The following is a 13394-nucleotide window of genomic DNA, read 5'->3' on the forward strand; positions in this document are numbered from 1 at the left end:
GACAAGGCTGAATTATCCCTTGCCCAGATCACGCCAGCCACGTTTATAAGTCATGCCACCAGACCCCAAAAGTATCAGTAAGCAATGGCCTACTGAGAAGAGAGAAGTATCCTCATTTCAAAAAATTATCTTGGGCCAATATTCAGGTTAAATTCTATTTATTATCATTGGTTATAAAGTGTCCTGGAATAATAGAGCAATGATAGAGTTTTTTTAAAGCATTAATTCATTCTGAAAAATCCTCCACCTATCCCATCAAAGATGGGCAGAAGGCAGAGTTAATGTTCTGCCGTGATATAAACTAGAGAATTTAGAATTTAAATCTTTGATTTTAGAAAGACGAAGTTATGAAGAACTAAAACAATAGAATTAATCTATTCTAATACTAGTTCTAGTTCCATTAAAGTCATTAGTAATCAACAGTAAATGACTTTTGTATTTTCTTCATCAATTTCTCATTACTACCCTGTATTCAAAGCATAGGGTTTCATTTTTGCTAATTACTGTCTTAATAAAAATATAATTAGGATGTCAATTTAAAATATGATAATATCCTTCAGTGATAGTGCTAGTAGTATGTATTTGGTCTTAGAAAAATCAGCCCTATTCTTTCTTGGATTATTTTATGTGTTCTGTTGTTCCAGAAGATGATTTGAAAGGTTTGGATTTTTCTTCCTGTCCGTTTTCTTTCTTTTCTCCTGATAGCTAGGTTAGGTCAGAAAGGGGAAGCTGGGGGGTTAAATGCGGTTTTGTTTTTGATTTTGCCCCTGTTAAATGAGACACTGAGGCAGGATTGGGAAAGAGAAGGAAAAAGAACTTTTCTCCATCTTCTTGCCCCAGTGCAAGGGTACCATTAGGGTCTTTGATTATAGAGAGCACCTAACACCTGGCCAAGATCGATGCTCTGGTGAAAATGTTTGTTAGGATTATTCTGGGTGGAGATAATAAATATTTTGTGCTGTTCAGTGCTTTAGAGTTTAAAAAGCATTTTTGCAAGTCATGTTATTATACTCAACAGGTAAATAGTCAATGCTGAGACTTCCACCAGGCCTGCTGACTATTTTTTTTGTTTGTTTTCCAGTCAGGGCCTTTTGCTCAGACCCAGAATTGCTTTGTTCTAGGCAGAGCTCTTTCTCCAGAAGAAACCTGTTGTCACTGGAGTCGACTAGTACTCATTTTGCATAAAATATGTAGGGGATGCCATCATCTCTAGTTGCAGTGACCTCACCTACTGGTGGCTGTCCCCTTTCCCACTTCTCTATTACCACATGTCTTCCTTTTCCCCAGTGCTAGAGGGCGGGGTTCAGGATGGTAGAGCAAAAAGCATGTTTGAATAGGAGGAGGAGGTGAGACACTTGGGTTCTTTTGCTTATGAACATGTTTTGGGGTTATAAATTATTTGTCTTCAAAATCATATTTAATGTATACCTGGTATTCTGTGATATGACTATATCATCATTTATTTTTACCCCTCCTCTATTACTAGACGTTTAAGTTGCTTCAAGTGTGTTTCACCGTTGTAAACAATGTTGAAGATGATCCAGATGCCCTGATTTTTGATTCTCACGTCTCTTCTCTCCTGACCCTATGTCCTTTTTTCCACTTACAGTTAATATGCAAGGTGTCTACATTAAGAGCCTTATGTGGACGACATACAGAAAAGCTAATGGCGTTTAAAGCAATATACCCAGACATTGTGCGACTTCATTTTCCTCCATTATACAAGGAATTGTTCACTTCAGAATTTGAGCCAGCAATGCAGATTGATGGGTAAATGTATCACCTAAGCACTTCTAGAATGTCTGAAGTCCAAACAATGAAAAACAAACAAACAAACAAATTAACCGAGACACTTTATATGGCCCTGCACAGACCTGGAGCGCCAACACACTGCACATCCTTTGGTGATCGGGGTCAGGCAAAGGAGGGGAAACAATGAAAACAAATAAAAGTTGAACTTGTTTTTCTCATGCATATGATTTCCATTATGCCTACAGATATGGACCCTTTTTCTGTCTCGACTTCTTGATCATTGACCTCTGTTTACAACAGAAGGCGGGTACTAAAGTCAGAGGATGTCCTTTTTTTGTAGCTCACTGCCCACAGACTTTCTACATCTGTCGGTAACAACAGAGAGTCCAGCACTAATCGGTGACTGGTGTGCATAGCGGAGGTTGCGGCATTACTTTGCACAACTTGCTCTTTGTCTCATGAAGGAAGTTTTTATTTTTTCACCGATTATTGCCAGTCAGCAGGATGGCACGAAAAGGGTCCATAGCACTAGCAACAATAGCATTATAATATATTACAGGGTAAATGGGCATGAAGACTATATATAGCTAAAAGAGATATTGTTTATATATTGTTTTAATTAATATAAAATGTAGTTACTGGTGTAGCTTTTCCTGTTGAATTGATAAGGCACTTTCATTTTGCACCTTTTTTCTTTAAATTAAATGCTAGCGTGTTCACTGTCGTGTCGCATGTGCACCAGAAACACAAGTTTAACTGAGAAGGCTTGGAAGGTACGTCGGGAGGTATTTATGCTGCTGTTTACACAATTACTTTTAAAAGACTGGCTGGTCATATCTAGAAATCACGCTGTTGGATTAATTTTTTTTTTTTACACATGAATTTGGAATTAGAAACAGAACTCTCCCTAAATTGTACTTTGCTTTTGGGTCAGTTTAAGGATAGATGTGTTTATGCTTCATACAAAGTTGAGTGATTGATTGATTGGTGCTGTGGACTTACACCCTCGCGCACAGTATTTTTTAAAAGCTTTTGAAAATGCCACCTCATTGAGGCAGGGGAAGGGAGGCTCATTTTGCACAGCTGCGTAGTTATATAGACTCAGCCTCAACTTGGAGTTCTTATGCTTTAAGAACAGATCAGTAACCAGAATATTTATCAGAATCTAGCTTTTATTAGAAGAAGGACCCAAAGATTATATCTGGAGCAAATGCACACTCCCCATGTGAAAACATGAAGCATTTACTTTGTGAATGTTTATGTTCTTGGTATAATCTAGGAACCCTGAGAGTTTATCTCAGAGTGAATGGTTTCTAGACTAACTGCCTCTAGATGGTGTCATTCTAGAACACTGTTCTCCATATTTCATAGTCAATGGATAGGAGGGCAAAGGAGGCGTGCGATGTTGAACCAGTTTCTCTTATTTAAGTATTAAATATTTTAAACCTTTAAAGTGAAGTCGATGCAAGCTGCAAACATTTACTTTTGTATTTATCTTCACTAGAAAACTGTGGACTGTAATTTATTTTATTAAATCTTTAGAAGATTGTTTGGCTTTTGTGTTCAGGTGAGAAATATTGAGTTGTTTTTGTTTAATTTTGTGGCTTTTTTTTTAACAATTCCCAGTGGGGGAAGAGAGAAGGAACAGTCTGTTAGACAAGTGTGCATATTTTAAAATAGGTGACCTTTGGGGATGTAGGCATTTAGATGATGATTTTAGTCACACTCGGAGTGGGATTCAAACTTCTGGTCTGCCATCAAAGACCATGTTTGTATAGAAAAGAGAACATTTCCCATAGTGTAAAGGTGGGAGTTTCCAAGCAGCCCGGTTACAGCGAAGAAAGCATCTCCCCTACCACCAGGGTCCCTTCCAAATCTTCTGCAGGAATTCGGCTCCTGCTGTCGTGCTGGGTCATCAAGCACGAGTTTCCCAGAGCCCTCCACTCTGTTTTTAACTCCACTGGCTTTCTGAATTGTTTCCTGAGGGACTTGGAAACAGGGACGGGATTATTCACACCGAAGTGTGTATGAAGCCTAAATGACATCTAAAAAATTGTTTTTTCAAAAATATAGTAAGGGTTTCACCATAAACAGAAGACGAGAGTAATATTTACTTAAATTTCTTACAAGCATATAAAACTTTATGGGACTTTATATAGAGAGGTAACTATCAGCATATAGTATTTATATTTGGGCAAGAAGGGTTAAATCAAATTTTTTATTTAAATAAGCATAGTTCCTTGAAAGATCAATAGTATTTATACTCTGAAAAGAGTACCAAGCTTAGTTCGGTTATTTATTTATCCATTTTTTTTTTCCTGTTGTTTCTCCTTTGGGGGGAAATGGTGTGTTTTTATTTTGGTTTTGGTTTGTTTTTTCTTTTTTTTTGTCATTCTGATTCACTAAATTTGGGGATGGTTTTATTAAAGTCTATTAACTTCTTTTTAACCAAAGCTTTCTGAATATGACCAGCCTCAGGTGCTAGCGCATTAAAGAGCAACTAAACCTAATTCCAGTGTCCATTTGTGAAATGATGAGAGCTAATTGAACTTCTCTGAGGGTGAGAGAGAACACAATGTTGAACTTAAATTCCTTTTCCCAGAAAGGATTTTGCATGTACCTAATGCAAAAAAAAAAAAAAAAAAAAAAAAAAAAAGCTCTAATCTCAGTAATAGTCACACCATGGTGACATTGCTTTTAGAGTAAACCAAGATACATTGACATGATGCTGCTACTAGGTCTTTGTGAAAGAAATACAGGGTGTGAGACTTTAAGACTAAGTACATCGACAGTGTAGGAACAGAGTAGAGAGTAATAGAGGCGTGCTAGGTGAAATGAGGGAACAACTATTATTCGGATCGAAGTTGGGATCTGAAGTTAAATAATAATCTCTTGAAAAAAATATGAGGTACAGAGAAGGATGTGAAAAACTTTGTATTTTTATTTTCTTCCTTATTATAGAAACACCTGTGTGATGACACAAAATACTTGGTGATATAGAACAATTATTATTAATCGTTCTTATAGTTAAAATTTCCTAATCTTAAATGTCCAATAGTCTTTTAAAGATTGGAATCACATCATTGTTATCCCGGCTGCTGTAATGCCTTTTATACAATATTTTAACATAGGGTAAATAAGGCTTTTGCACAGAGCCTGAATACCTTCGGTTACAGTGGTGTCCAAATGATTGCATTATATTGTGAAGAAACTGGCCGTGGTCACAATGAAATCAAAAGTGCAGGTGAAAGTGCTTTTGGGGGCAGTTTGCAAATTGCGGTTAAAGCTACGGATTTTTTTTTTTTTTTTAAGTGTTCAGCATCCCAATTTGCTTTAAAGGTGTGGGTTTTTTTTTTAAGTCTTCAGCATCCTAATTCACCCTTTCTAACTTAAAGAAAACATGACTTAAGACACTGCTTCTAAGTTTGGTTGTTCTTTATAGTGTGGATATTCAGATCTCTGTGAGTGTATGGGGGTGGGCTGAGGGTCAGATGAGGAGGGAGCGTGTGTGTGTGTGTGTGTGTGTGTGTGTGTGTGTTTATGTCTGTGTGTATGGTTTTCGTGTGTATGATGTGTGTGTGTGTCGAACCGCTTCTAGGCTACTAAGTGTCAATGGAAAAGAAAATGTATTCAAAATACTTAAATCAAAACTAGAAGATGGAAAAAAAAGATTTATTCTCTACAAAGCCTTGTCTGGACCACTTTAGAGAGACTTCTATTTTTTTAACCCTTCTATAAATATTTGATGGCACTTGAAATATTCCTGCAATAAAATGTGATTTGTGTAAAGAAAAAAAAAAAGATTTTGTAATGTGAAACAAAGAAAGAAAGTAATGTAATTTTCTAAAAAAAAAAATACAAACAAACAAACTTTGTATTATTTTCTTGATGGAATTTGTCTATCTGTCTTTGGAAAACTTTTTATTTCATTGAATGTGCCATAGTAGAAATACGTGTTTTCAGTTTTAGACTTAAGGAATAGCTGTTTGTGTTCCGACATTCCAAACTGCAAAACAACCTAGTAGAATCTTTAATGAAAAGGTTTAAGTAGGATGTAAGCTTCTCTCATTGTTGCTTTTTTGCACATGTTCTTCATTCCTCTCTAGTGCAATATGTACATAGAGCACTTGCGGGTGTACCTTGATCCCTCAGGGAAAAATACATATTTGTACAGTTTTTTTTGGTTTTGTTTCTTGTTTTGTTTTTTGTGGGTTTTTTGCCTTTTGGTTTTGGCTAAGGAATGTCGACTGAATCACTTGTTATTGTTGAGGGGCAGCCAGATAATAATCCTAAAGCCACTGTTTCAAACATTGATTGTTTAAATCATGTGTCCTTCCAGTGCTATTATTTGAAGATAATAATAATAAAAAGTTATTTTCTGACAGTTCTTTGTGCTGATTGGTGAAAGAAAAGGGTAAATAAGCACCTTACAATTGACTTACTGTGAATGACAATCCATCTTGATATCAACAATAGAAGCCCTATCACTTTGGAGTTGGGGTTAAGAGTCAGAAACAATGTGCTCAGGGATCTTCTAAAACTCTTAAAACAGGGTGGCCAGTACTACTGGGACAAAATTGTGTTTTGTATTGTTAATAATAATGATAATACTATCCCTCCAAGGCACAAGTGAACTGTGTAGAACTGCGCGTGTGTATAAACTTCACTGTTGTTCATTTTGTTTTGTTCAGAATGTATGCGTTCTTCAGTCTTGTATGCTTAAAAACATTGAATAACTTCCAAAGCAGTACAAAGTGATGCCAGTATGTTCAAAAGATAAATTAATAGGTCATATATCAACAAAGAGCATCATTCAGAGTACAGTCCTGCCTACTCCACTTACCATTTCTCTAATAATTAAAATATTCTTGATAAATATATTTATAGCATTATATGTTAAAAACTATTATTCCAAATCCTATATAGCATGGATAAAAATTTTTTAAAGCAGTAATGAGAGCCCTACCTATCAGTGCAGTGAGAGAGGTAAAAGATGAAACATTGTGTTTTTTTTTCCCCAAATACCAGCAGATAACTCCCATTTTCATCATGTTCTCCTCTAGAAATAAACCAAAAAAATCTCTTTATGTAACACGATTCTTCTACTTACCGCATTTGTAATCTGTACGAGAGCTAATGTTTAAAGACAAACAAAACCCACCAGTGTAACAGCAATGTGAGCCAGCTTTTAGTGTTACATTTTACATTTTTGAAACATTTTAGAAGTAATATTTCGATATATTACTTTCCATAAGGTCAATGAACATCACTGTAATTGTTGGCTTTGGTTCTTGCACACCTAGAATATACTTTCAGAAGAAGCTTTACATGTTTTCTTACCACCATGGAAAAGCAAAATTTGGGATAACTTTCCATGTGTTTAGATTAAAAAGAAACCATCACTTTGTTTTGATGATAAAGACTATGGGAAATGGCAGGTATCTCTCTCTCTCTCTCTCTCTCTCTCTCTCTCTCTCTCTCTCTCTCTCTATCTCTCTATCTATATATACACACACAGACGTTATTGACATACATATTATAACATTTGGTTGCCACTTCTTACTTACAAAGATATGACACAGCAGAACCCCATAAAAACAACTTTATACTGTGGATCAAATTATATGCCTATAAATGCAATTGCAACAGTAAATCTTCATCTGTTACTAAAAGTCTGTGATATGGATCTTAATTGTATTCCCAAAACAGTAGTATTGTTAAAGAGGTTCCACCAGATTGGACAAAAGAGACCTTCCTATTACTGTTTATTCTTAAGAAAAGAGCAGGCTGGCAAGCAATTTCTTTACAAAGCAGTTGGTTTCACTTTTGGGTCTGTTTGCTTGTTTGTGTAATTGTGATCATTTTTGTCAGGCTCTCAGTACAGCTTTTAAAATAATCCAGAAGCCTGGCTTCATACCAAGGAGACATCGTAGATGGGGGGAGAATCTCCATGTTTAACCAGACCTTCAGAACTTAGAGCAATAAATACATTCAGTCATTTATTTATTTATAAATGAATGACAGAATATTCAGTCCAAATAGAAACAATGTTTTTTCAGCAATGCAACATAACATGGAGTCTTATGTTAAGAAGGTGAATATGAGAGTATTAAGTAGATGCCTAGAAAATCCATGTTTGCTGTTGACATTTAGTGTGTTTGCCACATTAGTAATATCACACTTCTTTTTCCCTTCTAAGAACTGATGAAAGATCTCTTGCTGTTAGCTTTGACATGCTGCACGTGCCATTATGTTGTTCTCTAAGAGCAACTAAATTCTTTGCAGTATTCGTGTGTGATTCCGTTCTCCCTCGTTATTACTTTAATGTGGATGAATACTATCTCTAGGAACTTGGTTATCATTGAACAGATTGCATATGTAAATGCAGATAATTCTTGAGCAATATAGTGAATCTGATTTCACACACACACACAAAATCCGTATGTACTGTACACATCTTCCTGAATCCAAAACTCTCTCCTTATCCACAATGGTTTGAAATCTCATATAAAACAGTGGTAAATTTTTAAACATTAGGACATTAGCTGGCTGCTTCTTTAAATGTACCTGTATTGTCTGCCTGCTCCTTTTGTGGAGATGTGTTTTTGTATTGGATGTTTGGGCCAATGGGAGGCTTCAAGCTACAACATATTTTCCCAGTTTAAATATATTTAACATACGACAAACCCCAGACAAGGCTTTTAATATGTATAAAGAACTGCAGTGTTAGGTGGTTTATTTGCAAACCGTTTTCAATGTTGTCCATTTTTATGGCACCTTTAACAATATTCTTGTTTCCAAAGTACAAAAAAAAAAAAAAATAGGTTAAATAATCTAGCCATAACTGAATGTCAAGCAATAAAACAAATGACTTCTGTGCATAGACTTAAAAAAATACAAATTTTAGACATCTGCATGTAAATGCAATCTCTTGTTTACTGCTTTCTTCAACTTGAGCAATTGATTCCTTATTTACTATTAACTTAAGAACTTGTAATGGCCTGTAAACATTTTCTCTCTTACTCTTCTTTCAAATTTACCTTCGTCCCTGCTTTTGAGTCATAATATTTAATGTTGTTCTGCACATCTCTATACAGTTAACTTTTTGGCTTTCATTCTGTATAGATAAGAAAATGTTATATTATAAACAGCCTACTCAGTGCAAATATTTATCTGTTTATCAAATCCACAATATGCTGTATGATACTGGTTTTACTATATAATCTATTTTAGACATAGCTGTTTAGAACTAGAGTGTGCTATTTTTGTGTTTTTCTGATGTGTGGTGCTAGATAAGTTACTTTTGTGAACAAACAAACAAACAAAAAACCCCTTTTATTCCTAGACAATACCACCTTTGGGTCTTGTTAATTTCACTGAGTATAACTATATATTTGTATATATATATACATATATATATATATATATATATACATATATATATATATATATATATATATATATATATATATCTCTACCTGTGCCCAACTGGCAGCTGTATCAGAGTGCTGGATTTGGGACATGCTTTTCTCCTTAAATACATAATATCATTATATAAATTATTCTAGAGTGTATTTAATTAGGATAAAATTACTTCCTTAGTATGGATATTTGACATCTATAGGGTGAATTTGTTCGTAAATATGGATATATAAAAACGTATTAGCACTTACTTTATGTTTGCTACTTGGCTTTATACCATATCTCCTAAGCTGAAAAATAATTTGCCAGGCCTTCAAGGTCCTAAAGAAACACTCTAGTTTAATGGAGTAATATTTTTTTTTTCTTACTAAGGCACCTTATTATTGGCACCTGGCAGAGTTATGTATTAGCTCCTATTATAGATAATAGGCACTTATATAAAGTATCCTTGGTGGCTTGATGGCAGAATAAACCTTTCCCCTCCTACCTGAGCCATGAGAAGTATATAGACGTCCGATATCATGGCAGAACATTGACCATAAAGCAACTTTGACAAGGGGTGTTCCGTGTTAACATGACCTCAACCAGTTCCATGAACTGAGTGAAGGACCTTCATTTTAAAAGTCATTTAATAATGAGCTTAGTTAAACTCTTTCACCTGTTCTTCCAAGACCTATCGGCATTGTTAAAAAATCAAAGTATATCAAATATCTAACTAAGGATGTAGTTAACCTTATTAAATATTGATTAGAATTGTTCTGTAATATTACTGAATTTGTAAGATCTTTAGCAAAGATTTTTGAGCAATTTATAAATATAGAGCAAATGTTTCTGTTTATTGCACTTTTTGTAATTGAAGGTGATAAATCCTCAAGCCATGGTTATTGGCTTCCATGCACTGAATATTTACCCACAATTCTAGACATTTTCCATTTTTATGGAAGAGTTGCTGTTACCTTAATTATAAATGCAATCATGTGGTTAATGAGAGCTAATGCTAATAGTTAACCTTTTAAAGTGAATTGGCTACAGTTTAGGGAGAAATCTCTTTTAATACAAATCACGTCATTCCTTATTGCTTCGCTTAGAAAGGAATTGAAACCTTTTTTTTTTTTTTTTTAAAGCACCATTTAGTATCCTAAGCTTCCTGAGGATAGAGATTGTATCTCTTTGTGTCTGCACAATGGCCAGAACATGTCAGCATTTGATCATTGTTAAATGACAAAAAGTATGCCCCAATTCAGACTTTTTTCCTGGGTTGTTTTGGAAAATTTATAAAGTATGCCAAGCCTTATGGTTAAAACTTTCTTCTACAACTAAGTATTAAAGCCACATTTTAAAAGACCACATGAAATGCTGATTCTAATTGTGTGTAGGTCTTGAGGATTAAGCACACAAATTTCACAAAACTCTGTGAGTAACAAACTCAGCCTTCTGTAAATATACATGCAAGTTTGGAAACAGTAATACTGTACCTATAAATATATGCTGTCTGTTTTGTGTACAGTATGTAAAAACTCTTTTTCTGCCACACTAAAAATGCAAGCCATTTATGGGAATCCTAAAAATAGTATTGTACTAAAACTTTGCTAATGATCTTTATTAGAGGATCATCCAACTTTTCACTTACATTGGGTTTTCTTTTCAATTCACTCTTACAGTAGTCTGCTTATTTCCAGCTGTTTGTTATTTTATTGAGTCCTGAATTTAAAAAAAAATATTTTGATTCATTTTGTACATACAAGCTGTAAAAAAAGAGAGATTTAATGTTGTCTTTTAAATACTCCGATTTTCATTCTAATATGAATGTTGTTATATTGTACTTAGAAACTGTACCTTTAATATTACATTACCTTTATTAAAAGTGCATTGAACACATCAATTTTAGATGTGCTTTATGTACTGTTATCCTATAATAAAATTTCAGCTTCTAATGGAACACTTGCCTTGTTTTTCTTCTTTTTTCTTGGTTCTTGAGTTGCATTGTACAGTTTTCTAACTTACATCTTGTCTCCAGAGAATGGAGTAGTAGAACCTTGCTACTCAAAGTGTGGTCCACAGACCAGTAGCACTGGCATCACCCGCGACCTTGACCTTGTTAGAAATGCAAAATCCTAGGCACCACCCCAGACCTGCTAAATCAGAATGTGCATTTTCACAAGATCCCCAGGTGATTGGTTTACTTATTAAGGTTTGGGAAGCACTGGTGTATAGTGTAGTACTTTAAAACATATAATTCATTTCTATTTTGCAGGGGACAAAACACATATACAAGGATCAAACTACCCTTTGATCAGAAAAGGGAGAGAAAGAAACTTCAACTTGTGAGTTAACGTCTATTGATTGATAGTAGCTGCCAGAAATGCAGAATTGAGGATTCTTAAAGGAGGGCCATGACTGATCAGTGATACCTGTCCTGAGTGCAGAAGGGGAGAAATCCTGAATGCACACCACACTTTGTCATTTTTGCTTTAGAAATCGTTAAAATAGAATGTCAGAATAATGCCAAAGACTTTAATGATGCCAAAGACTTTAAAAATCTGGCTTTACTGGGCTGTCATTGTACCATGCCAGCCCCACCCCCTTCTCTTGAGTAGATCAGATAAGAGTAAACTAACAGGGTTAACATCAGCTAAATATCACACTATTTTAATGATGCAAAACCTCATCATAAATTATTTCCAAAGTAATCTCAAGGACATTCAAATTATAAAATATTCAGAAGTCAGAACAAAGGCAACTGAGTTGGGCTTTTCCTCCACCCACATCTATAGTACCTAAGCGTCTCTTGCACTTTATAAAATAAATATTTGAAATGATCCCAAAAGTCATTGCGTATAACAAATGTCGTGAATCACATTGATGGATCCCCAGCTTTTCTGAAGGCAAGCCTAGAGTCCCAAGAGTGGCAGAAGCCTCTTGCTAGATTAACAGGCACTCTATCCTGGCCCTGTACCACCAGTTGTGAGCTGGAGAAAAATCCCGTTTTTTGCTAATGTCATTTATCTATGATGTAAGGAGCTAACAAACTAGTGTTTGTGTGTTTACTTTGATTCTGGATTTTTTTCTCTCCTTTGAAGGGGAAATATTGACTCTAGTAAGGTATAGTCATGTCTCAGTAATCCATTTGTTGTTTATCTGCTTGATAGACTTCTCAAACAGTATTTTTAATTCCAGAATGATTTCTTTGTGGGGGGAAGTTGCTTCAACTATGAATTGTTCTGTGCTTAGAGAACAAAAATTAATTTTAGCCTCACAATTAATTATGATAGTCACCTCCTAACAAGTCTCACACCCATCCTCTACCATTCTCTCTTTACCCCTCCCATAAAATGCACACTTTATTGTAAAGACAAATATAAATAATTATTTAGTTATCCACTTGGAATTATTTCTGCTATCATTACCTTCTCTCTGTGGGATAGTTAGGTGCTACCTGTAAAAGACCAGCATTCATAAAGAGGGTGTGGAGAAAAGGAAACCCTCCTACACTGGTGAGCATGTAAATTGGTGCAGCCACTGTGGAAAACAGTACGGAGGTTTCTTAAAAAACTAAAAATAGAGTTGCCATGTGATTCAGCAGTCCCACTCCTGGGCATATATCTGGAGGAAACTCTAATTCAAAAAGATACATGCAACCCAACATTCATAGCAGCACTATTTACAATAGCCAAGACGTGGAAGCAACCTAAATGTCCACTGACAGATGAATGGATAAAGAAGATGTGGTATATATCTAATGGAATACTATTCAGCCATAAAAAAGAATTAAATAATGTCATTTGCAGCAACATGGATGAACCTAGAGATTATCATATTAAGTGAAATAAGTCAGAGAAAGACAAATACCATATGATGTCACTTATATGTGGAATCTAAAATATGATACAAATGAACTTACTTACAAAACAGAAACAGAGTCACAGACATAGAAGACAAATTTATGGTTACCAAAGAGGAAAGAGGGTGGGGGAGGGATAAATTAGGAGTTTGGGATTAGCAATTACAAACTACCGTATATAAAATACATAAACAATAAGATTCTACTGAATAGCACAGGAAACTATATTCGATATCTGTAATAAACCACAATGGAAAAGAATATGAAAAAGAATATATATATTTATTTATTTATAATGAATCACTTTGCTTTACACCAGAAACTAACACAGCATTATCAATCAACTATACTTCTATTTAAAAAAATTTTAAAAGAAGAC

The 13394-nt window shown here is 34.9% G+C and overlaps 1 protein-coding gene across 2 annotated transcripts in view; it reads left to right on the forward strand.

Annotated features, from left to right (window-relative positions):
- RORA (RAR related orphan receptor A) overlaps positions 1 to 8642 on the forward strand; it is a 183694-nt gene extending 175052 nt beyond the window's left edge. For both annotated transcript variants that reach the window (XM_060005861.1, XM_060005860.1), the window contains exon 10: positions 1610 to 8642. In XM_060005861.1, the coding sequence (XP_059861844.1) occupies positions 1610 to 1774 (165 nt within the window). In that variant the 3' untranslated portion in view covers positions 1775 to 8642. The remainder of the gene's footprint in view (positions 1 to 1609) is intronic.
- The last annotated feature ends 4752 nt before the right edge of the window (positions 8643 to 13394 follow it).

Source organism: Delphinus delphis, chromosome 2, assembly GCF_949987515.2.
Source record: "Delphinus delphis chromosome 2, mDelDel1.2, whole genome shotgun sequence".
In the NCBI taxonomy this organism is placed as follows: Eukaryota; Metazoa; Chordata; class Mammalia; order Artiodactyla; family Delphinidae; genus Delphinus; species Delphinus delphis.